This window comes from Panulirus ornatus, chromosome 37 (genome assembly GCF_036320965.1).
Source record: "Panulirus ornatus isolate Po-2019 chromosome 37, ASM3632096v1, whole genome shotgun sequence".
NCBI lineage: Eukaryota > Metazoa > Arthropoda > Malacostraca > Decapoda > Palinuridae > Panulirus > Panulirus ornatus.
This window is the reverse complement of record NC_092260.1, coordinates 8,438,459-8,464,420: the sequence shown is the minus strand read 5'-3', so window position 1 is coordinate 8,464,420 and position 25,962 is coordinate 8,438,459. Positions and strand designations below refer to the sequence as shown.

At 41.4% G+C, this 25,962-nt stretch overlaps 1 protein-coding gene across 1 annotated transcript in view; it reads left to right on the top strand.

Moving 5' to 3' along the window:
* Karybeta3 (karyopherin beta 3) overlaps positions 1 to 25,962 on the top strand; it is a 180,963-nt gene that overhangs the window by 120,332 nt on the left and 34,669 nt on the right. The window contains exons 7-9 of the mRNA XM_071683770.1: positions 4,890 to 5,129; positions 12,512 to 12,691; positions 25,126 to 25,245. Coding sequence (XP_071539871.1) covers positions 4,890 to 5,129; positions 12,512 to 12,691; positions 25,126 to 25,245 — 540 coding nt within the window. The remainder of the gene's footprint in view (positions 1 to 4,889; positions 5,130 to 12,511; positions 12,692 to 25,125; positions 25,246 to 25,962) is intronic.

Genomic DNA, 25,962 nt, shown 5'->3' with positions numbered 1-25,962 from the left:
CTCCTTGTGGCCCAACCTCATCTGCTTTCTCAACCACACTCCTTTTATTGCTTCACATCTCTCATACCTTTCATTACTTACTCGATCAAACCACCTCACACCACATATTGTCCTCAAACATTTCATTTCCAAAACATCAACCCTCCTCCGTACAACTTTATTTATAGCCCATGCCTCACAACCATATAACATTGTTGAAACCACTATTCCTTCAAACATACCCATTTTTGCTCTCGGAGATGACATTCTTGTCTTCCACACATTTTTCAATGCTCCCAGTACCTTTACCCCCTCCCCCACCCTGTGACTCACTTCCGCTTCCATGGTTCCATCCACTGCTAAATCCACTCTCAGATATATAAAACACTTCACATCCTACAGTTTTTCTCCATTCAGACTTACCCCTCAATAAACATGGCCCTCAACCCTACTGAACCTGACAACCTTGCTCTTATTCACATTTACTCTCATCTTTCTTCTTTCACACACTTTACCAAACTCAATCACCAACTTCTGCAGTTTCTCAACCGAATCAGCCATGAGTGCTGTATCATCAGCAAACAACAACTGACTCGCTTCCCAAGCCCTCTCATCCATAACAGACTGCATACATGCCCCTCTCTCCAAAACTCTTGTATTCACCTCCCAATATACATATTAACACATACATATACATATATACACGTGTACATATTCATACTTGTTTGCCTTCATCCATTCCTGCTGTTACCCGCCCCACAGGAAACAGCATCACTACCTCCTGCTTCAGCGAGGTAGCTCCAGGAAAACAGACAAAATAGACCACATTCATTCACACTTAGTCTCTAGCTGTCATGTGAAATGCACCGAAACCACAGCACCCTATCCACATCCAGGCCTCACAGACCTTTCCCTTTACCCCAAATATTTCACATGCCCTGGTTCTGTCCATTGACTTCACATCGACCCTGGTGTACCACATCATTCCAATTCACTCTATTGCTTGCACACCTCTTACCCTCTTGTATGTTCAGGACCCGATCTCTCTGAATCTTTTTTCACTCCATCCTTCCACCTCCAGTTTGGTCTCCTGCTTCTCCTTGTTCCTTCCACCTCAGACACATATATCATCTTTGTCAGTCTTTCCTCACTCATTCTCTCCATATGTCCAAACCATTTCAGCACACCCTCTTCTGCTCTTTTAACCACATTCTTTTAATTTCCACACATCTCTCTTACCCTTTCATTACTTAATTAAACCACCTCATGCTACATATAGTCCTCAAACATTTCATTTCCAACACATCCACCCTTCTCCATACAACCCTGATATTGTTGGAACTACTATTCCTTCAAACATACCCATTTTTGCTCTCTAAGGTAATGTTCCTCTCCTTCCACATTCTTCCTCACTTTGAGAACCTTTGTCCCCTCCCCCACCCTGTGACTCACTTTCGGTTCCATGGTTCCATTCACTGCTAAGTCCACTCCCAGATATCTACAACTCTTCACTTTTTCCAATTTTTCTCCATTCAAACTTACATCCCAATTACCTTGTCTCTCAACCTTACTGAACCTAATATCCTTTGCTCTTATTCACATTTACTCTCAACTCTCCTTTCACACAGTTACATGTACATACTCACACTTGCTTGCCTTCAGTCTATTCCCAGCCCCACCCCACCCCACAGGAAACAGCACAGCTACCCCCCATTTCAGCGAGGTAGCTCCAGAAAAACAATCGGGGATATGGAAGAAATACTTTCATATTGTTGATGGTGACTAAAGGAGGTGGGAGCAGTGCTTGGAAACACCTTCTTGTTCTTGATTTTCCAAAAACTGGAACAGATGAATGAACAATATGGAGTCTTCATCCTTCTCGAAGGCTCAGGCTGAGATGTCCAAATGTTTGTCAGTGTAACCAAGATAAGAAGGGAGTGATAGGTAGTATGTTTTAGGAGAGGAACCTGGTTGTTAAGGCTCAGAGTGAAACAGAGCCTAAGGGAAAAGGAGAAGAATGGTTTGAAAATATCTGATGGGTATAGTTCAGGGTTTATTTGAGATAGAGAGATCTAAGGAAACGATCTGGAAATATGTGAAAAAAGTGTAAGGAAGTGAGCTCCAGCCTTATGTGGGTGAAAGGGCTGCTTCCAACAGACACTGTTGGAAGCAGCGTGCTCACAGGTCCACAAAACTCCCACAGGCTGTCTGTTCAGATACACTTAGTAGGTGCTTGTCTTGAGTCTTCAACACATTTAAACTCTACTGTGCTTCCTATGGTGTTTCTCATGATTGGAGGCAAGACATTGAAGAGTCCTGGACCATGAATGTTTATGGTTTCTCTCATTGTCCATATTGCTTTAATGGATTTCAAGGTTAGTGTTTTACAAAGTCTTTCATGTGTGTCATGCCAGTGGGAAGTTTTTTCCAAATTTAAGTTGGGGACCATGCCTTTAAGGTTATTCCATGTACAGATGATGATATATCTCTTGTCTGTGCTCTAGGGAGTATAGCTTCAGTAATTTCAACTGTTTCTGCAATTTACCCACTATGTTAGTTAATGTTAGAACCAGCATTAATTTTCTCTTGCCTTTTGCCCTTGTACACTGATACTCTTTTTTCATTTCTTTACAGAAGCCTCTTTTCCAAGCTCTCTCTCTTGCACCACCCTCTTCTCACCCATTTCATTTCCTCTGTTCCTCTGTTCCAGAAACCTTCAACAAATTGTAAGTCATGAATTCCTCAAATTTAGTAGAAACACACATTTTTAGGGTTGAAAACCAAAATCTGCTTATTGCATTAATGTAGAGACCATTAGATGCAAAACCACAAGTATTAATGAAACAAATACGAAACACAGAATCATATCTTGATTACCTCGGAAACCCAGTCCTGGTCATACTTATCTTCAACCAATTTATCTATCTATCTTTCTATATCTCTGATGCCCTTTCCCTTTGGGAACTCCCTCAAGGGGGTGGTCATGGCTAAAGAGTCTATAACTGTTGATTTCCATTGCTGCTGCTTAGCCTTTTGTGTGACACCCTTAACAGGCCACTGGCTGAGGGCAACTCTGGCATTGTTTTCAGAGCCTTCTGCATAATGTTCCTACCAACTTCTACTTTTTCAACTTACCACAAACAAAATGGAGACAAACAGGAAGCAACATTTTAACTGAAACGACCAACACTGCAAGTAGAGTGTATGAACAACTGTAAGAGTTATTCAGTGTGACACACTCCCCCTCAGTCAGCAAAGAACACAACCTGCCAGATGAAGCAAAACCTAGACTTAATCTTTATGAAATATTGTGGACTTACTATTTATCATCACCATTTCAAACACCTTGTACTCTGATCACAACTTGATTGAAGGAAAAATGAGTTTGGATGCTAAAACACATGAAACCGTGGAGGTGTATTCAATAAGTCCACTTTTTTATTGTACTTGTATCAAGTGGGAAAATGGACCACGCAGTACTCTGCAAACTGCTGCATCACACAATTATTGTGTGGCTATTAGCCATTCGCAGGTGGGCCTTTTTGATACCTGCTCCCTTCCCTAAACATCAAAGCTTTGGAGCTCTTTACCATCTGTTTTTCCCAATAACTATTACCTGGCACATTTCAAAGGACAGGTTTTTCACTTCCTCCAAAGTTTGTAAATACTCTCCCCCCCCTTCCCTTTTTTTTTTTTTTTCCTTTTACCATTTCATAATTCTCCATATTTCACTTAAGGGCCATCCTTGATGTGGACTTTTGTTTGTAAAAAGTTAGGAGACAGAACTTGAACCACATAACATCAAAGTTTGGAAGCTCAGAGTCCTCAAAGCATGCTACTGCTGTCTTAATGCTGGAAATGCACAGACATCATTGTTGAATCAGAATTGTGAGTGGAGATTTTAGTTGGATATGAAAAAAGGGTTAGTGAGAAATCCTTTTGGCAACTGGTTCTCAAAGAGAAGTAAGATATAAGGAGAGGTACTTGACAGAGAGTTCAACTGAAGAGAGGTTACTAGAAAGACCACAAATGCTGGTATAGTTAATACATAGAGGTAATTCTGTTAGAGAAGGAAAGGTCATGGGACGAGCTAGCACTAGTACTGTCTAAGTCCTCTCTTTCTTTGGCAGTAGAGTCAGGCCAGAGCTTGAAGATTTTTTGCACCTCATGATGCAAGGGACTTGATTCATAAATTTATTAGACTCTACTATGATTACATTTAGAAATGATGATGCAGACAACAGTTTGCAAGAGAATTTATGTGAAGAAAATAAGTTAGATTTCAGTTGGTGTATGTTGCTTCTACAAGAAAGGCAGGACTTGCCTGGTAGTCCAGTTTTGATGAGACAAAATACAACCAGCAATCCTAACATGGAGGGTGGAAGATGATTCTGGATTTCACTTTATTGCTCTTGATTCAGCCTACCACCTACAAGAAGTAGGGTATTCAGATGAACCGATGAAAATGTTTGAGGACTGAATAGGGATCAGATGCTGTGGAAGCAGTTTGTTGATGGAGTTTGTTTGAGTAGATATAGACATAGATAGAGAGAGATGATTTGAATGGAGACCGATGATAGTAAAAAGCACTTTTATGAGTGTGGAAGTTCACATTTTGCTTTTAACACACTGTACATGGATCAAGAGTGTATTTTCATGATGTTTAGAGGCTCTATTGACCTGATCCTCACCATTCAGCTGGGAATGGAATAAAACTAATACTAAAGTATGAAAATTGGTACCTTAGGACCTACAATGAATGTATTAGTTTAAGAAGTGGTTTCCAGCACCCCTTCATTTCCATATTTACTTGTTCATATGTTTCTGAATTTGTCACGGTTGCAAATAATGGACTTTTAAACTTTGGCAGATTTTATATATATATATATATCCCTTCAACTTTTTTACAGGAATGGAGTGTAAGTGATGAACAGGCTGAAGAGGATAATGACAGTAATGCTGTGGTGGCTGAGTCATCTTTGGATCGTCTAGCTTGTGGCCTAGGAGGCAAAACAGTTTTACCTCATATTAATGCTACATTGTCCCAGATGTTACAGAGTGATAACTGGAAATGTCGTCATGCTGCTCTCATGGCTATATCTGCTGTTGGTGAAGGTTGCCACAAGCAGATGGAGGGTATGTTACCACAGGTATGTTGTTCTGCACATTGTATTTCGGTATCATTTGGATGAATTGGATGATATGGCCAATGATGTGTTGTGTATGTCTTAAGATGGCAGGTAGATGGAGAGAGTCATTGTGAATGGTATAAAGGATAGAAAGGAGGAGGTACTGAGAGCCATGCATAAGATAGTGTGTTATAGTAATTGGAATAGATGGGATTAGAGATGCATTTCTCAAGTACTGGGGTAATTGTATCGTTGATTGGTATGTCAGGCTTTGTAATGTTCTTGTAATCCATGGTGAGATGCCCAAGGACTTTTAGGTTGTAAGTTTGGTGTGTGTCTATAATGACAAAGGGGAACAATAGTGGATACTCAGATTACAGATTTATAACTTAATTGAATAGATATAGGAAGGTGTATGTGAGAATGGTGATATGATTGTTGAGAAATGTTATGGCTTCAAGAAAGGAAAGAGGTGTGTGGACTAGGTGTTTGCTTTGTAGAATTTTTTTGAGAAGTACTTGGAAAGAGTGAGTGAATGGTATGTGGTGGATTTAGAGAATTCACATTGTATAATAGGGCTGACACCTTGTGGAAGGTGTTAGAAATGTTTGGGGTTGGTAGAAAAATGTTAAATGCAGTGAGAAGTTTATTCTGGAGAGAAAGGTATATGTATATTTAAAAGAATGGAGGAGGATATGTAGTTCATGATGAAGCTGGGCCTGCATAAAGGATGAGTGACATCACCATGGGTGTTAAACTGCTTAAATCAGTAGTCCCCCCAATTGTGAATATACCAGGAGAGATTTGAGTGCAGAATGGGAAAAGGTGAGAGCAAATGATGTAAGGGGAGTGGGGGAGGAACGGGATGTATTTAGGGAAACAGTGATGGCTTGCGCAAAAGATGCCTGTGGGAGGTGGGCAGATTAGAAAGGGTAGTGAGTGGTGGGATGAAGTAAGATTATTAGTGTAAGAGAAGAGAGGCATTTAGACAGTTTTTGCAGGGAAATAGTGCAAATGACGGAGATATATAAAAGAAATAGGCAAGAGGTCAAGAGAAAGGTGCAAGAGGTGAAAAAGAGGGCAAATGAGAGTTGGGGTGAGAGAGAGTATCATTTGATTTTAGGGAGAGAAAGAATACTTCCTATGCATTCCTTACGAGTCGTAGAAGGTGACTAAAGGGGACGGGAGTGGGGGGCTGGAAACCCTTCCCTCGTTGTATTTTAACTTTCTAAAAGGGAAAGCAGAGGGAGTCACGTGGGGAGTGCTCATCCTCCTCGAAGGCTTAGATTGGGGTGTCTAAATGTGTGTGGATGTAACCAAGATGAGAAAAAAGGAGAGATAGGTAGTATGTTTGAGGAAAGGAACCTGGATGTTTTGGCTCTGAGTGAAACGAAGCTCAAGGGTAAAGGGGAAGAGTGGTTTGGGAATGTCTTGGGAGTTAAGTCAGGGGTTAGTGAGAGGACAAGAGCAAGGGAAGGCGTAGCACTACTCCAGAAACAGGAGTGGTCGGAGTATGTGATAGAGTGTAAGAAAGTAAACTCTAGATTGATATGGGTAAAACTGAAAGTTGATGGAGAGAGATGGGTGATTATTGGTGCATATGCACCTGGGCATGAGAAGAAAGATCATGAGAGGCAAGTGTTTTGGGAGCAGCTGAGTGAATGTGTTAGTAGTTTTGATGCACGAGACCGGGTTGTAGTGATGGGTGATTTGAATGCAAAGGTGAGTAATGTGGCAGTTGAGGGAATAATTAGTGTACATGGGGTGTTCAGTGTTGTAAATGGAATTGGTGAAGAGCTTGTAGATTTATGTGCTGAAAAAGGGCTGGTGATTGGGAATACCTGGTTTAAAAAAAGAGATATACATAAGTATACGTATGTAAGTCGGAGAGATGGCCAGAGAGCGTTATTGGATTAAGTGTTAATTGATAGGCGCGTGAGAGACTTTTAAATATTGATGTGCCGAGAGGTGCAACTGGAGGGATGTCTGATCATTATCTTGTGGAGGCGAAGGTGAAGATTTGTAGAGGTTTTCAGAAAAGAAGAGAGAATGTTGGGGTGAAGAGAGTGGTGATAGTAAGTGAGCTTGGGAAGGAGACTTGTGTGAGGAAATACCAGAAGAGACTGAATACAGAAGGGAAAAAGGTGAGAACAAAGGAAGTAAGGGGAGTGGGGGAGGAATGGGATGTATTTAGGGAAGCAGTGATGGCTTGCACAGAAGATGCTTGTGGCATGAGAAGCGTGGAAGGTGGGTAGAGTAGAAAGGGTAGTGAGTGGTGGGATGAAGAAGTAAGATTATTAGTGAAAGAGAAGAGAGAGGCATTTGGACAATTTTTGCAGGGAAATAATGCAAATGAGTGGGAGTTGTATAAAAGGAAGGTGCAGGAGGTGAAGAGAAAGGTGCAAGAGGTGAAAAAGAGGGCAGATGAGAGATGGGGTGAGAGAGTATCATTAAATTTTGGGGAGAATAAAAAGATGTTTTGGAAGGAGGTAAATGAAGTGTGTAAGATGAGGGAACAAATGGGAACTTCAGTGAAGGGGGCTAATGGGGAGGTGATAACAAGTAGTGGTGATGTGAGAAGGAGATGGAGTGATTATTTTGAAGGTTTATTGAATGTGTTTGATGATTGAGTGGCAGATATAGGGTGTTTTGGTCGAGGTGATGTGCAAAGTGAGAGGGTTAGGGAAGATGATTTGGTAAACAGAGAAGAGTTAGTAAAAGCTTAGCAGAAGATGAAAGCCAGCAAGGCAGCAGGTTTGGATGGTATTGCAGTGGAATTTATTAATAAAGGTGGTGACTGTATCGTTGACTGGTTGGTAAGGTTATTTAATGTATGTATGACTCATGATGAGGTGCCAGAGGATTGGCGGAATGCTTGCATAGTGTCATTGTACAAAGGCAAAGGGGATAAAAGTGAGTGCTCAAATTACAGAGGTATAAGTTTGTTGAGTATTCCTGGTAAACTATATGGGAGGGTATTGGTTGAGAGGGTGAAAGCATGTACAAAGCATGAGATTGGGGAAGAGCAGTGTGGTTTCAGAAGTGGTAGAGGATGTGTGGATCAGGTGTTTGCTTTGAAGAATGTATGTGAGAAATACTTAGAAAAGCAAATGGATTTGTATGTAGCATTTATGGATCTGGAGAAGGCATATGACAAAGTTGATAGACATGCTCTGTGGAAGGTATTAAAAATATATGGTGTGGGAGGCAAGTTGTTAGCAGCAGTGAAAAGTTTTTATCAAGGATGTAAGGCATGTGTACGTGTAGGAAGAGAGGAAAGTGGTTGGTTCTCAGTGAATGTATGTTTGTGGCAGGGGTGTGTGATGTCTCCATGGTTGTTTGATTTGTTTATGGATGGGTTTGTTAGGGAGGTGAATGCAAGAGCTTTGGAAAGAGGGGCAAGTATGCAGTCTGTTGTGTATGAAAGAGCTTGGGAAGTGAGTCAGTTGTTGTTCGCTGATGATACAGCGCTGGTGGCTGATTCACGTGAAAAACTGCAGAAGCTGGTAACTGAGTTTGGTAAAGTGTGTGAAAAAGAAAGCTGAGAATAAATGTGAATGAGAGCAAGGTTATTAGGTACAGTAGGGTTGAGGGTTAAGTCAATTAGCAGGTAAGTTTGAATGGAGAAAAACTGGAGGAAGTGAAGTGTTTTAGATATCTGGAAGTGGATTTGGCAGCGGATGGAACCATGGAAGCAGAAGTGAATCATAGGGTGGGGAGTGGCGAAAATTCTGGGAGCATTGAAGAATGTGTGGAAGTCGAGAACATTATCCCGGAAAGCAAAAAAAAAAAAAAAAAGACAACAAATGCCACATTTGTTCACACTCAGTCTCTAGCCGTCATGTATGGTGCACCGAAACCACAGCTCCCTTTCCACATCCAGACCCCACAAAACTTTCAATGGTTTTACCCCAGATGCTTCACATGCACATCGACCCCGACATACCACATCGTTCCAATTCACTCTATTCCTTGCAAGCCTTTCACCTTCCTGCATGTTCAGGCCCCGATCACTTAAAATCTTTTTCACTCCATCCTTCCACCTCCAATTTGGTCTCCCACTTCTCATTCCCTCCACCTCTGACACATATATTCTCTTTGTCTATCTTTCCTTACTCATTCTCTCCATGTGCCCAAACCATTTCAAAACACCCTCTTCTGCTCTCTCAACCACTCTCTTTTTATTACCACACATCTCTGTTACCCTTTCATTACTTACTTGATCAAACCTCCTCACACCACATATTGTCCTCAAACATCTCATTTCCAACACATCCACCCTCCTCCGCACAACCCTATCTATAGCCCACACCTCGCAACCATATAATATTGTCGGAACCACTATTCCTTCAAACATACCCATTTTTGCTTTCCGAGATAATGTTCTCGCCATCCACACTTTTTCAACGCTCCCAGAAGTTTCACCCCCTCCCCCACCCTGTGACTCACTTCTGCTTCCATGGTTCCATCCACTGACAGATCCACTCCCAGATATCTAAAACACTTCACTTCCTCCAATTTTTCTCCATTCAAACTTACCTCTCAATTGACTTGTCCCACAACCCTACTGTACCTAATAACCTCGCTCTTATTCACATTTACTCTCAGCTTTCTTTTTTCACACACTTTACCAAACTCAGTTACCAGCTTCTGCAGTTTCTCACCTGAATCACCATCAGCGCTGTATCATCAGCGAACAACAACTGACTTTCTTCCCAAGCCTTCTCATCCACAACAGACTGCATACTTGCCCCTCTCTCCAAAACTCTTGCATTCACCTCCCTAACAACCCCATCCATAAACAAATTAAACAACCATGGAGACATCACGCACCCCTGCCGCAAACCAGCATTCACTGAGAACCAATCACTTTCCTCTCTTTCTACTCGTACACATGCCTTACATCCTCGATAAAAGCTTTTCACTGCTTCTGACAACTTGCCTCCCACACCATATACTCTTAGTACCTTCCACAGAGCATCTCTATCACCTCTTATCATTTGCCTTTTCCAGATCCATAAATGCTACGTACAAATCCATTTGTTTTTCTAAGTATTTCTCACATACATTTTTCAAAGCAAACACCTGATCCGCACATCCTCTACCACTTCTGAAACCATACTGCCCTTCCCCAATCTGATGCTCTGTACATGCCTTCACCCTCTCAATCAATACCGTCCCATATAATTTCACAGGAATACTCAACAAACTTAAGCCTTTGTAATTTGAATACTCAACTTTATCCTCTTTGCCTTTGTATAATGGCACTATACCGCCAATCCTCAGGTACTTTACTGTGAGCCATACATACATTGAATATCCTTACCAACCAGTCAACAACACAGTCGTCCCCCTTTTTGATAAATTCCATTGCAGTACCATCCAAACCCGCTGCCTTGCCAGCTTTGAAAGCTAAAGAAAGAAAGGAATTGGACACTGGAAATGAAGTGCCTGTGGATGATGTATGGTCATGTAAGAAATGATGTGAAAGAAACCAGTGTGGTAGTAATTACAGTTTGATAAAGAGAAGGCACCAGGGCATTCTGAAATAGTTGAGACATGGGAAAGAAAGAATTGAAGATGTGTGTTTGTCTGTGTGGGGGAGAGAGAGAGAGAGGAAGGGGGATGGAGAGTAATGTGGCATCAGTAATGAAGAGGGTTAATGATGAGCTTTTGATAGAATGAATTGGATCATTGTGGTATATCAGGTTACATGCTCTAAGTGGCTTGGAGCAAGGCTAATGAAGTAGTGATTTGAAACTTAGGGTAGTCTGTGGATAATAGGTGCCGTTTAGCTCATGAGTGAGAAAGTAGATATGTGCAGATGAGGCCATTGTTTGTGTGTTCCTGACGCTACCTTGCAAAGGTGGGGAAGCAATTAGTTATCAGAACAGAAAAAGCTATAAAGGAAATTGGTTTCTGGTTTAAAGATCTGACAGTTAATGGAATAGATAACTTACTTGAATTAGGAATTATAGTGATCCTTGAATATTAATATGCTTTTCTTCTTAAAAACATGAAGAAATGACAAAACGTATCTAAGGAGTGAAACATTGCAAGAGAGTAGTATCATTACATATTTAAAAGATCTTACTTTTAAAGATGTCAGTGTAGTATGTGGCCTTTGTTGTCTTTTCCTAGCGCTACCTCACGCGCATGCAGGGGGAGGGGGTTGTCATTTCATGTGTGGCGGGGTGGTGACAGGAATGAATAAAGGCAGCAAGTATGAATTATGTACATCTGTATGTATGTATATGTCTTTGTATGTATATATATGTATACATGTATAGGTGCCTGTGTGGCTGTGTATTTATATACGTGTATGTGGGTGGGTTGGGCCATTCTTTCGTCTGTTTTCTTGTGCTACCTCGCTAACGCGGGAGACAGCAACAAAGTATGATAAGTATAAATAAATAATTTAAATTACTAATGTGAATAAGAGCAAGGTTATTAGGTACAGTAGGGTGGAGGGTCAAGTCAATTGGGAGTTGAGTTTGAATGGAGAAAAACTGGAGGAAGTGAAGTGTTTTAGATATCTGGGAGTGGATCTGGCAGCGGATGGAACCATGGAAGCGGAAGTGGATCATAGGGTGGGGGAGGGGGCGAAAATTCTGGGAGCTTTGAAGAATGTGTGGAAGTCAAGAACATTATCTCGGAAAGCAAAAATGGGTATGTTTGAAGGAATAGTGGTTCCAACAATGTTGTATGGTTGCGAGGCGTGGGCTATGGATAGAGTTGTGCGCAGGAGGATGGATGTGCTGGAAATGAGATGTTTGAGGACAATGTGTGGTGTGAGGTGGTTTGATCAATAAGTAACGTAAGGGTAAGAGAGATGTGTGGAAATAAAAAGAGCGTAGTTGAGAGAGCAGAAGAGGGTGTTTTGAAATGTTTTGGGCACATGGAGAGAATGAGTGAGGAAAGATTGACCAAGAGGATATATGTGTCGGAGGTGGAGGGAACGAGGAGAAGAGGGAGACCAAATTGGAGGTGGAAAGATGGAGTGAAAAAGATTTTGTGTGATCGGGGCCTGAACATGCAGGAGGGTGAAAGGAGGGCAAGGAATAGATTGAATTGGAGCGATGTGGTATACCGGGGTTGACGTGCCGTCAGTGGATTGAATCGGGGCATGTGAAGCGTCTGGGGTAAACCATGGAAAGCTGTGTAGGTATGTATATTTGCGTGTGTGGACGTATGTATATACATGTGTATGGGGGTGGGTTGGGCCATTTCTCTCGTCTGTTTCCTTGCGCTACCTCGCAAACGCGGGAGACAGCGACAAAGCAAAAAAAAAAAAAAAAAAAAAAACTAACATTTAGATTATTGTAATTAATGAAGATGAAAGTATAGGCAGAGAAGAAAATCAAAAGCATTGGATATTTGAAGTTGAAAATCTTGCTTTCCAGATCATGGATGCTGTTATCAGATTTTTACAAGATCCTCATCCTAGAGTTCGTTATGCTGCTTGCAATGCAATTGGTCAGATGGCATCAGACTTTGCACCAATTTTCCAGAAAAAATTCCATGAAATTGTTGTTCCTGGGCTTTTACATGTTATGGATGATGGGGTAAACCCTAGAGTTCAGGTGAGTGAATGTTACTTTTTTTTATTTCTCTTAATGTCTGTGCTTATGATTTAATTGTTTTCTTACACTTTTCCTGGAAAAGCTTTAACTGGTGTGTCATTAATTCCTGGTCATTAGTTCAAGTATGTTCAACAGCTTTTGTGTGCATACATCATCAATTTTTCCGTAGATGTATTGTAGAAGCGTCCAGTTGCAGTGTGAGATGGTTTGATTTTTAGGTTCCAGGACATGAGAGATCTGGTGGAACTCATTCAGTGATATACCCATTCATATAACACCTCACCTAACCCACCCAATCTGCACAGCCATCAAAAACATACACAAACTGTCAGAAAGTAGATTGGCCAGTATTCACACAATGCCCACATGGAATCCAAGCTCCTAAACTTTATCATCAAGGATTCTCCATTCCCATACAGTTCTGTCTTACTCTTTATCATTACTACCAGCCAAGCCACCTAAAAGTGCATACTGTAAAGCATAAAGAACATTATAACCCAAACATTGCCAAGGAGGTTGCAAACCAAATGAAGAAGAAACATGTTTAGAGAATTGGAGATCATATGATAAACCCAAACTCCAAACAGGGCCATCATAAACCTGTTCACTGAAAGGCAAACAGCAGACTGGCATTCCTTCCTTGATACAATGAAACACAAAACCATCAGCACCTTGCTCTTGCAAATTATATGAAAAATCCACACTCATTCAGCCCCCACAAATGAAATTTTACTGAAACTTACAAGATTTGTCTTTTGTAAGAATATGTAAACATACCTTGAAATATTTCATGTGTGGCGGGGTGACGACAGGAATAGATAAAGGCAGCAAGTATGAATATGTTATTTATATATTTTTATTATACTTTGTCGCTGTCTCCTGAGTCAGCGAGGTAGCGCAAGGAAACAGACGAAAGAATGGCCCAACCCATCCACATACACATGTATATACATACACTTCCACACACACATATACGTACCTATATATTTCAACATATACATGTATATATATTTATTTTATTTTTTTTTATTTTGCTTTGTTGCTATCTCCCGCGTTAGCGAGGTAGGGCAAGGAAACAGACGAAAGAATGGACCAACTTACCCACATACACATGTATGTACATACACGTCCACACACGCACATATACATACCTATACATCTCAATGTACACATATATATATATATATATACACACACATACATATACATATATACACATTGACATAATTCATACTGTCTGCCTTTATTTATTCCCATAGCCACCCCGCCACACATGGAATAACAACCCCCTCCCCCCTCATGTGTGCGAGGTAGCGCTAGGAAAAGACAACAAAGGCCCCATTTGTTCACACTCAGTCTCTAGCTGTCATATAATAATGCACCGAAACCACAGCTCCCTTTCCACATCCAGGCCCCACACAACTTTCCATGGTTTACCCCAGACGCTTCACATGCCCTGGTTCAATCCACTGACAGGCCCCGATCACTCAAAATCTTTTTCGCTCCATCTTTCCACCTCCAATTTGGTCTCCCAGTTCTCCTCGTTCCCTCCACCTCTGACACATATATCCTCTTGGTCAATCTTTCCTCACTCATTCTCTCCATCTGACCAAGCCATTTCAAAACACCCTCTCCTGCTCTCTCAACCACACTCTTTTTATTTCCACACATCTCTCTTACCCTTACATTACATACTCGATCAAACCACCTCACACCACATATTGTCCTCAAACATCTCATTTCCAGCACATCGACCCTCCTGCACACAACTCTATCCATAGCCCACACCTCGCAACCATACAACAGTGTTGGAATCACTATTCCTTCAAACATACCCATTTTTGCTTTCCGAGATAATGTTCTCGACTTCCACACATTTTTCAAGGCTCCCAGAATTTTTGCCCCCTCCCCCACCCTATGATTCACTTCCACTTCCATGGTTCCATCCGCTGCCAGATCCACTCCCAGATATCTAAAACACTTTACTTCCTCCAGTTTTTCTCCATTCAAACTTACCTCCCAATTGACTTGACCTTCAACCCTACTATACCTAATAACCTTGCTCTTATTCACATTTAATCTTAACTTTCTTCTTTCACACACTTTACTAAACTTAGTCACCAGCTTTTGCAGTTTCTCACATGAATCAGCCACCAGCGCTGTATCATCAACGAACAACAACTGACTCGCTTCCCAAGCTCTCTTATCCACAACAGACTGCATACTTGCCCCTCTTTCCAAAACTCTTGCATTCACCTCCCTAACAACTCCATCCATAAACAAATTAAACAACCATGGATACATCACACACCCCTGCCGCAAACCCTACATTCACTGAGAACCAATCACTTTCCTCTCTTCCTACACGTACACATGCCTTACATCCTCAATAAAAACTTTTCACTGCTTCTAACAACTTGCCTCCCACACCATATATTCTTAATACCTTCCACAGAGCATCTCTATCAACTTTATCATATGCCTTCTCCAGATCCATAAATGCTACATACAAATCCACTTGCTTTTCTAAGTATTTCTCACATACATTCTTCAAAGCAAACACCTGATCCACACAACCTCTACCACTTCTGAAACCACACTGCTCTCCCCCAATCTGATGCTCTGTACATGCTTTCACCCTCTCAATCAATACCCTCCCATATAATTTACCAGGAATACTCAACAAACTTATACCTCTGTAATTTGAGCACTCACTCTTATCCCCTTTGCCTTTGTACAATGGCACTATGCAAGCATTCCACCAATCCTCAGGCACCTAACCATGAATCATATATACATTAAATAACCTTACCAATCAGTCAACAATACAGTCACCCCCTTTTTTAATAAATTGCACTGCAATACCATCCAAACCTGCTGCCTTGCCGGCTTTCATCTTCCGCAAAGCTTTTACTACCTCTTCTGTGTTTACCAAATCATTTTCCCTAACCCTCTCACTTTGCACACCACCTCGACCAAAATGCCCTATATCTGCCACTCTATCATCAAACACATTCAACAAACCTTCAAAATACTCACTCCATCTCCTTCTCACATCACCACTACTTGTTATCACCTCCCCATTAGCCCCCTTCACTGAAGTTCCCATTTGCTCCCCTATCTTATGCACTTTATTTACCTCCTTCCAAAACAACTTTTTATTCTCCCTAAAATTTAATGATACCCTCTCACCCCAACTCTCATTTGCCCTCTTTTTCACCTCTTGCACCTTTCTCTTCACCTCTTGCCTCTTTCTTTTATACATCTCCCACTCATTTGCATTTTTTCCCTGCAAAAATCATCCAAATGCCTCTCTCTTCCCTTTCACTAATAATCTTACTTCTTCATCCCACCACTCACTACCCTTTCTAATCAACCCACCTCCTACGCTTCTCATGCCAGAAGCATCTTTTGCGCAAGCCATCACTGCTTCCCTAAATACATCCCATTCCTCCCCCACTCCCCTTACCTCCTTTTTTCTCACCTTTTTCCATTCTGTACTCAGTCTCTCCTGGTACTTCCTCACACAAGTCTCCCTCCCAAGCTCACTTACTCTCACCACTCTCTTCACCCCAACATTCTCTCTTCTTTTCTGAAAACCCCTACAAATCTTCACCTTAGCCTCCACAAGATAATGATCAGACATCCCTCCAGTTGCACCTCTCAGCACATTAACATCCAAAAGTTTCTCTTTTGCACGCCTGTCAATTAACACGTAATCCAATAACGCTCCCTGGCCATCTCTCCTACTTACATACGTATACTTATGTATATCTCGCTTTTTTAACCAGGTATTCCCAATCACCAGTCCTTTTTCGGCACATAAATCTACAAGCTGTTCACCATTTCCATTTACAACACTGGACACCCCATTTATACCAATTATTCCCTCAATTGCCACATTACTCACCTTTGCATTCAAATCACCCATCACTATAACCCGGTCTTGTGCATCAAAACCACTAACACACTCATTCAGCTGCTTCCAAAACACTTGCCTCTCATGATCTTTCTTCTCATGCCCAGGTGCATATGCACCAATAATCACCCATCTCTCTTCATCCACTTTCAGTTTTATCCATATCAGTCTAGAATTTACTTTCTTACACTCTATCACATACACCCACAACTCCTGTTTCAGGAGTGGTGCTACTCCTTCCCTTGCACTTGTCCTCTCACTAACCCCTGACTTTACTCCCAAGACATTCCCAAACCACTCTTCCCCTTTACCCTTGAGCTTCGTTTCACTCAGAGCCAAAACATCCAGGTTCCTTTCCTCAAACGTACTACCTATCTCTCCTTTTTTCTCATCTTGGTTACATCCACACACATTTAGACACCCCAATCTGAGCCTTCGAGGAGGATGAGCAAGGAAACAGACGAAAGAATGGCCCAACCCACCCACATACACATGTATGTACATACACGTCCACACACAGCACATATACATACCTATACATCTCAATGTATACATATATATACACACACAGACATATACATATATACCCATATACATAATTCAAACTGTCTGCCTTTATTCATTCCCATCGCCACCCCACCACACATGGAATAACAACACTCTCCCCCCTCATATGTCTCCATGGTTGCTTAATTTGTTTATGGATGGGGTTGTTAGGGAGGTGAATGCAAGAGTTTTGGAAAGAGGGGCAAGTATGCTGTCTGTGGTGGATGAAAGAGCTTGGGAAGTGAGTCAGTTGTTGTTCGCTGATGATACTGTGCTGGTGGCTGATTTATGTTAGAAACTGCAGAAGCTGGTAACTGAGTTTGGTAAAATGTGTGAAAGAAGGAAGTTGAGAGTAAATGTGAATAAGAGCAAGGTTATTAGGTACAGTAGTGTTGAGGGCCAAGTCAATTGGGAGGTAAGTTTGAATGGAGAAAAACTGGAGGAAGTGAAATGTTATAGATATCTGGGAGTGGATTTGGCAGCAGATGGAACCATGGAAGCAGAAGTGAATCATAGGGTGGGGGAGGGGGCGAAAGTTCTGGGAGCCTTGAAGAATGTGTGGAAGTCGAGAACATTATCTCGGAAAGCAAAAATGGGTATGTTTGAAGGAATAGTGGTTCCAACAATGTTGTATGGTTGCGAGGCGTGGACTATGGATAGAGTTGTGCGCAGGAGGGTGGATGTGCTGGAAATGAGATGTTTGAGGACAATATGTGGTGTGAGGTGGTTTGATCGAGTAAGTAATAATCGGGTAAGAGAGATGTGTGGTAATAAAAAGTGTGTGGTTGAGAGAGCAGAAGAGGGTGTTTGGGAATGGTTTGGTCACATGGAGAGAATGAGTGAGGAAGGATTGACCAAGAGGATATATGTGTCAGAGGTGGAGGGAACGAGGAGAAGTGGGAGACCTAATTGGAGGTGGAGGGATGGAGTGGAAAAGATTGTGAGTGATTGGGGCCTGAACATGGAGGAGGGTGAAAGGCATGCAAGGAATAGAGTGAATTGGAACGATGTGATATACCGGGGTCGACGTGCTCTCAATGGATTGAACCAGGGCATATGAAGCGTCTGGGGTAAACCATGGAAAGTTGTGTGGGGCCTAGATGTGGAATGGGAGCTGTGGTTTCAGTGCATTATTACATGACAGCTAGAGACTGAGTGTGAACGAATGTGGCCTATGTTGTCTTTTCCTAGCGCTACCTTGCGCACATTTGGGGGGAGGGGGTTGTTATTTCATGTGTGGCGGGGTGGTGATGGGAATGAATAAAGGCAGGCAGTATGAATTATGTACATGTGTATATATGTTTGTGTGTGTATATATATATTTATACGTTGAGATGTATAGGTATGTATATGTGCGTGTGTGGATGTGTATGTATATACATGTGTATGTGGGTGGGTTGGGCCATTTCTTTCATCTGTTTCCTTACGCTACCTCGCTAATGCAGGAGACAGCGACAAAGCAAAATAAATAGATAAAGATAAATACATAAATGCCCATACACGCACACATACTTACATATACTTTTCAATGTATACGTACACAGACATATACATATATACACATGTCCATATTAATACTTGCTGCCTTCATCTATTCCTGGCACCACCCCACATGAAATAGCACACTTACACACACACACAACACACAAAGGCCACATTCATTTACACTCAGTCTCCAGCTGTCATTTATATATGTATCTGTGTACATAGTAGTATATGTACGTGTATGTTTGTATATGTATGGAAATGATTATGTGAGTGGATGTGTCTTTCTTCATCTGTCTCGGTGCTGATGCAGAAAACAGTGATCCAGTATGAAAAAAGATTTCTCCACAGTTCATCTGAAAAGATTCATACTTAATACATGGAAAATGGAAATGGAATGTTTATGTAGCTACCACCCACCTTTGCTTAAAAACATTCAAATTGTAATGATAAAACAACATGGTAAATTGTATTTTTCATATATTTATTCTACACAGAATTTTTTTTAATCCCTGGGGATAGCGGAGAAAGAATACTTCCCATGCATTCCTCACGTGTCGTAGAAGGTGACTGAAGGGGACGGGAGCGGGGGGCTAGAAACCCTCCCCTCTTTGTATTTTCACTTTCTAAAAGGGGAAACAGAAGAAGGAGTCACACAGGGATTGCTCATCCTCCTTGAAGGCTCAGATTGGGGTGTCTAAATGTGTGGATGTAACGAAGATGAGAAAAAACGAGATATGTAGTATGTTTGAGGAAAGGAACCTGGATGTTTTGGCTCTGAGTGAAACGAAGCTCAAGGGTAAAGGGGAAGAGTGGTTTGGAAATGTCTTGGGAGTAAAGTCAGGGGTTAGTGAGAGGACAAGAGCGAGGGAAGGAGTAGCACTACTCCTGAAACAGGAGTGGTGGGAGTATGTGATAGAGTGTAAGAAAGTAAACTCTATATTGATTTGGGTAAAACTGAAAGTGGATGGAGAGAGAAGGGTGATTTCTATTGATTTAGGTAAAACTGAAAGTGGATGGAGAGAGAAGGGTGATTGTTGGTGCATATGCACCTGGGCATGAGAAGAAAGATCCTGAGAGGCAAGTGTTTTGGGAACAGCTGAGTGAGTGTGTTAGTAGTTTTGATGCTCGACACCGGGTTATAGTGGTGGGTGATTTGAATGCAAAGGTGAGTAATGTGGCAGTTGAGGGAATAATTGGTGTACATTGGGTGTTCAGTGTTGTAAATGGAAATGATGAAGAGCTTGTTGATTCGTGTGCTGAAAAAGGACTGATGATTGGGAATACCAGGTTTAAAAAGAGAGATACACATAAGTATATGTTTGTAAGTAGGAGAGATGGCCAGAGAGCATTATTGGATTACGTGTTAATTGATAGGCACACGAAAGAGAGGGTTTTTGATGTTAATGTGCTGAGAGGTGCAACTGGAGGGATGTCTGATCATTATCTCGTGGAAGTGAAGGTGAAGATTTGTAGAGGTTTTCAGAAAAGAAGAGAGAATATTGGGGTGAAGAGTGGTGAGAGTAGGTGAGCTTGGGAAGGAGACTTGTGTGAGACTGATTACAGAATGGAGGAAAGACTGAGTACAGAATGGAAAAAGGTGAGAAAAAAGGAGGTAAGGGGAGTGGGGGAGGAATGGGATGTATTTCAGGAAGCAGTGGTTGCTTGCACAAGGGATGCTTGTGACATGAGAAGCGTGGGAGGTGGGCAGATTAGAAAGGGTAGTGAGTGGTGGGATGAAGAAGTAAGATTATTAGTGAAAGAGAAGAGAGAGGCATTTGGACGATTTTTGCAGGGAAATAATGCAAATGAGTGGGAGATGTATAAAAGAAAGAGGCAGGAGATCAAGAGAAAGGTGCAAGAGGTGAAAAAGAGGGCAAATGAGAGTTGGGGTGAGAGAGTATCATTAGATTTTAGGGAGAATAAAAAGATGTTTTGGAAGGAGGTTAATAAAGCGCGTAAGACAAGGGAACAAATGGGAACTTCAGTGAAGGGGCTAATGGGGAGGTGATGACAAGTAGTGGTGATGTGAGGAGGAGATGGAGTGAGTATTTTGAAGGTTTGTTGAATGTGTTTGATGATAGAGTGGCAGATATAGGGTGTTATGGTCGAGGTGGTGTGCAAAGTGAGAGGGCTAGGGAGAATGATTTGGTAAACAGAGAAGAGGTAGTAAAAGCTATTGAGGAAGATGAAAGCCAGCAAGGCAGCGGGTTTGGATGGTATTGCAGTGGAATTTATTAAAAAAAGGGGGTGACTGTATTGTTGACTGGTTGGTAAGGTTATTTAATGTATATATGACTCATGGTGAGGTGCCTGAGGATTGGCGAAATGCTTGCATAGTGCCATTGTACAAAGGCAAAGGGGATAAAAGTGAGTGCTCAGAATACAGAGATATAAGTTTGTTGAGTCTTCCTGGGAAATTATATGGGAGGATGTTGATTGAGAGGGTGAAGGCATGTACAGAGCATCAGATTGGGGAAGAGCAGTGTGGTTTCTGAAGTGGTAGAGGATGTGTGGATCAGGTGTTTGCTTTGAAGTATTTGTGTGAGAAATACTTAGAAAAGGAAATGAATTTGTATGTAGCATTTATGGATCTGGAGAAGGCATATGATAGAGTTGATAGAGATGCTCTGTGGAAGGTATTAAGAATATATGGTGTGGGAGGCTAATTGTTAGAAGCAGTGAAAAGTTTTTATCGAGAATGTAAGGCATGTGTACGTGTAGGAATAGAGGAAAGTGATTGGTTCTGAGTGAATGTTGTTTTGTGGCAGGGGTGTGAGATGTCTCCATGGTTGTTTAATTTGTTTATGGATGGGGTTGTTAGGGAGGTGAATGCAAGAGTTTTGGAAAGAGGGGCAAGTATGCAGTCTGTTGTGGATGAGAGAGCTTAGGAAGTGAGTCAGTTGTTCTTCACTGATGATACACCGCTGGTGGCTGATTCATGTGAGGAACTGCAGAAGCTGGTAACTGAGTTTGGTAAAGTGTGTGAAAGAAGAAAGCCGAGACTAAAAGTGAATAAGAGCGAGGTTATTAGGTATGTATGTGAGAAATATTTAGAAAAGCAAATGGATTTGTATGTAGCATTTATGGATCTGGAGAAGGCATATGATAGAGTTGATAGAGATGCTCTTTGGAAGGTATTAAGAATATATGGTGTGGGGGGGGGCAAGTTGTTAGAAGCAGTGAAAAGGTTTTATCGAGGATGTAAGGCATGTGTACGTGTAGGAAGAGGGGAATGTGATTGGTTCTGAGTGAATGTTGGTTTGCAGCAGGGGTGTGTGATGTCTCCATGGTTGTTTAATTTGTTTATGGATGGGTTTGTTAGGGAGGTGAATGCAAGAATTTTGGAAAGAGGGGGCAAGTATGCAGTCTGTTGTGAATGAGAGAGCTCAGGAAGTGAATCAATTGTTGTTTGCTGATCATACAGCGCTGGTGGCTGATTTGTGTGAGAAACAGCAGAAGCTGGTGACTGAGTTTGGTAAAGTGTGTGAAAGAAGAAAGCTGAGAGTAAATGTGAATAAGAGCAAGGTTATTAGGTACAGTAGGGTTGAGGAGAAAAACTGGAGGAAGTGAAGTGTTTTAGATTTCTGGGAGTGGATTTGGCAGCGGATCGAACCATGGAAGCGGAAGTGAATCATAGGGTGGGGGAGGATGCGAAAGTTCTGGGAGCGTTGAAGAATGTGTGGTAGTCGAGAACATTATCTCAGAAAGCAAAAAAAGGTATTTTTGAAGGAATAGTGGTTCCAACAATGTTGTATGGTTGCAAGGTGTGGGCTATAGATAGAGTTGTGCGGAGGAGACTGGATGTGCTGGAAATGAAATGTTTGAGGACAATATGTGGTGTCAGGTGGTTTGATTGAGTAAGTAATAATAGGGTAAGAGAGATGTGTGGTAATAAAAAGAGTGTGGTTGAGAGAGCAGAAAAGGGTGTTTTGAAATGGTTTGGTGGCATGGAGAGAATGAGTGACGAAAGATTGACCAAGAGGATATGTATGTCAGAGGTGGAAGGAACGAGAAGTGGGAGACCAAATTGGAAGTGGAAAGATGGAGTGAAAAAGATTATGAGTAATCAGGGCCCAAGTATGCAGGAAGGTGAAAGGCGTGCAAGGAATAGAGTGAATTGCAACAATGTGGTATACTGGGGCCGACGTGCTGTCAGTGGATTGAACCAGGGCATGTGAAGTGTCTGGGGTAAACCATGGAAAGTTCTGTGGGGCCTAGATGTGGAAAGGGAGCTGTGGTTTCAGTGCATTATTACATGACAGCGAGAGACTGAGTGTGAGCGAATGTGGCCTCTGTTGTCTTTTCCTAGTGCCACCTTGTGCACATGGGGGTTGTTATTTAATGTTTGGCGGGGTGGCGATGGGAATAAAAAAGGCAGACGAATGGGGCCTTTGTTGTCTTTTCCTAGTGCTATCTCGCACTCATGAGGGGGGAGGGGATGGTATTCCATGTGTGGCGAGGTGGCGATGGGAATGAATAAAGGTAGACAGTGTGAATTGTGTGCATGGGTATATATGTATGTGTATGTATATGTGTACATTGAGATGTATAGGTATGTATATTTGCGTGTGTGGACGTGTATGTATATACATTGTGTATGGGGGTGGGTTGGGCCATTTCTTTCGTCTGTTTCCTTGCGCTACCTCGCAAACGCGGGAGACAGCGACAAAGCAAAATAATAAAATAATAATATATATATACGTTGAGATGTATAGGTATGTATATTTGTATGTGTGGACATGTATGTATGTACATGTGTATTTGGGTGGGTTGGGCCATTGTTTCGTCTGTTTCCTTGCGCTACCTCGCTAGCGTGGGAGACAGCGACAGAGCAAAAATAAATAAATGATATTTTTCTTAATGCATGAGTTGATGTCATTGACATATTAAGAAGAGTAGGACAGAAAATAGGTAGAGATGGTACTGACAATTCAGAAATATGTCTGTATTAGCTAAAGTATACCAAAATAACTGTATTTTATTCAGAATGCCAAAACTGTGATCATGTCAGCTTACTGAACTGTGTTTGACATAAAGTAAGAGAGGATTCATAATCCATGAAATGAAAAAGCTTGGGTATGTTGCCTAGAGATCTCACCAGGTTAGTTTCCCAAGCACTGAAGTACATCTTAGATACAGAAATAGTAAATTGAAAAGACTATTTCTCATGAAATGAAGAACATAAAAAGTAGAAACAAATGATAATGTCCTTAGCCTAACCAAATAGAAATAGAAAACATGTTGGGAATGTATTTGTAAGATATCTTACTAATGCACTTAGGATGGGACTATATTGGTAAGATATCCACATCAGAATCAACCAGAATATCCCACTTTCACTCCTATAGCATGGCTTTAGATCCAGTCATTCAACTACTACACCACTATCTGTTCCCCAGATGCAACCTTTTTTCTTAAGGTAGTGACAGGCAAGTGTAACCTTGTTCCTTAGGTAGTGGTGGATCAACAATGTTATGATACATGTTAAAACGTGTGTCAGTCATTACACATACTCTCTGACCACAGAACGGTGTACACCAGCTTTGCTTCATGTCCAGAAACAATGGTACCCTCAAAGGAACACTTTTTCCTCCCTGCCTTTAAGCCTTTTTTTTTCTGAAGCATAGTTCTGTGTTGATAACTCAAATAGGTAATGTTTCTTGCCGAGAATGCTGATGATGGGTGATTGTGACATATAGTGGTGGAATAGGATGGGTTTGGAATGAATGGTTTATCAAGCCTTCCAAAGTAAGTTTATGTATTTCGATATGAGATATTTGTAATTGTTGATGTGTTTGGCCATTATATTACCTGTTTCAGCATTTTCAAGTTAGGTAAATCTCACTTTATGGCACATTAAGAAATTGACCATACTGCATTACATATATGCAAGGTGGCCATCATTGGCTTGAATATGATGAGAATCTAATCATAATTTGCTTTATCATTATAAAAGGCATTATAAGTGACAGCTGTTTCAGAAAGAGGAACATCGACAGGTGTATTAAGATGAGTAGAAAAGATGGTAATTAGACATTACTGGATTACTTATTAATTGATACATGTGCAAAAGAGACTTGGTATGGGTGAAATTAGCATGGTGAGAGTAAGTGAGCTTGGAAAAGAGGCTCATAAGTAAAGAGTGTAATGCAGGGAAACCATTGCCCCCATCAACAACCTGGCCCCCACAGACCTTTCTGTGATGCCTTTTTACATCACCCATTTCACTTTGTCCCCTGTACCCTTTACAGCTTTGTGCATGCTCAAGCCTTGAGCACTCAAAACCTTTATTATTCTATTCTTTCGTCTCTGAGTTAGCCTATCCTTTCTCCTTGTCCTCACCACTACTGATACATATTTCTTCTCATTAAACTTCTCCTTTCTCATTCTTTCCATATGCACAAAGAGAGCATGGAAAAGATAGGTATTATCGACGAAATATACTGTAGCTATTTACAGATGTTTTTTTATCATTAAACAGGCTCATGCAGGAGCAGCTCTCGTTAACTTCTCAGAAGTTTGCCCAAAGAACATCCTCACTACTTACCTTCCTACAATTATTGCTAAGCTGGAGAGCATTCTTGCTGCAAAGTTTAAAGAGGTAAGTTTTGAATGACTAAAGGTGAAGTATTTTATCTTAATGTATTTGCATGTAAAACAAGGCAAGTTTTGTCACTTATAGAGAAAGTAACTGCACTTAACCCAGTAGGCTTGTACAGATATTTTTTGGTTAAGAAATTTCCAAGGTAATGAGGATTGCTTTGTTTTCTGGTTGACAGACACTCAGTTAGGAAAATAGGATTCCTGTTACACAAAGTTTTCTCAGTGAAAAAAACAATATTTGCATAGTCAGGCAGAAGGCTGGGTGTACCAAAACTAGCACTTGTTTCCTCTCTAGGCCTTACATCACTGCTACTGCTGCACAGTATGCTAAGGACTCTTGATTAACTGTGCTGAATACTGATATTTTTTTTTTTTTCATACTATTCGCCATTTCCCACATTAGCGAGGTAGCGTTAAGAACAGAGGACTGGGCCTTAGAGGGAATATCCTCACCTGGCCCCCTTCTCTGTTCCTTCTTTTGGAAAAATATATATTTTTTTTTTTTTTTTTTTATACTTTGTCGCTGTCTCCCGCGTTTGCGAGGTAGCGCAAGGAAACAGACGAAAGAAATGGCCCCCCCCCCCCCCCCATACACATGTATATACATACGTCCACACACGCAAACATACATACCTACACAGCTTTCCATGGTTTACCCCAGACGCTTCACATGCCTTGATTCAATCCACTGACAGCACGTCAACCCCGGTATACC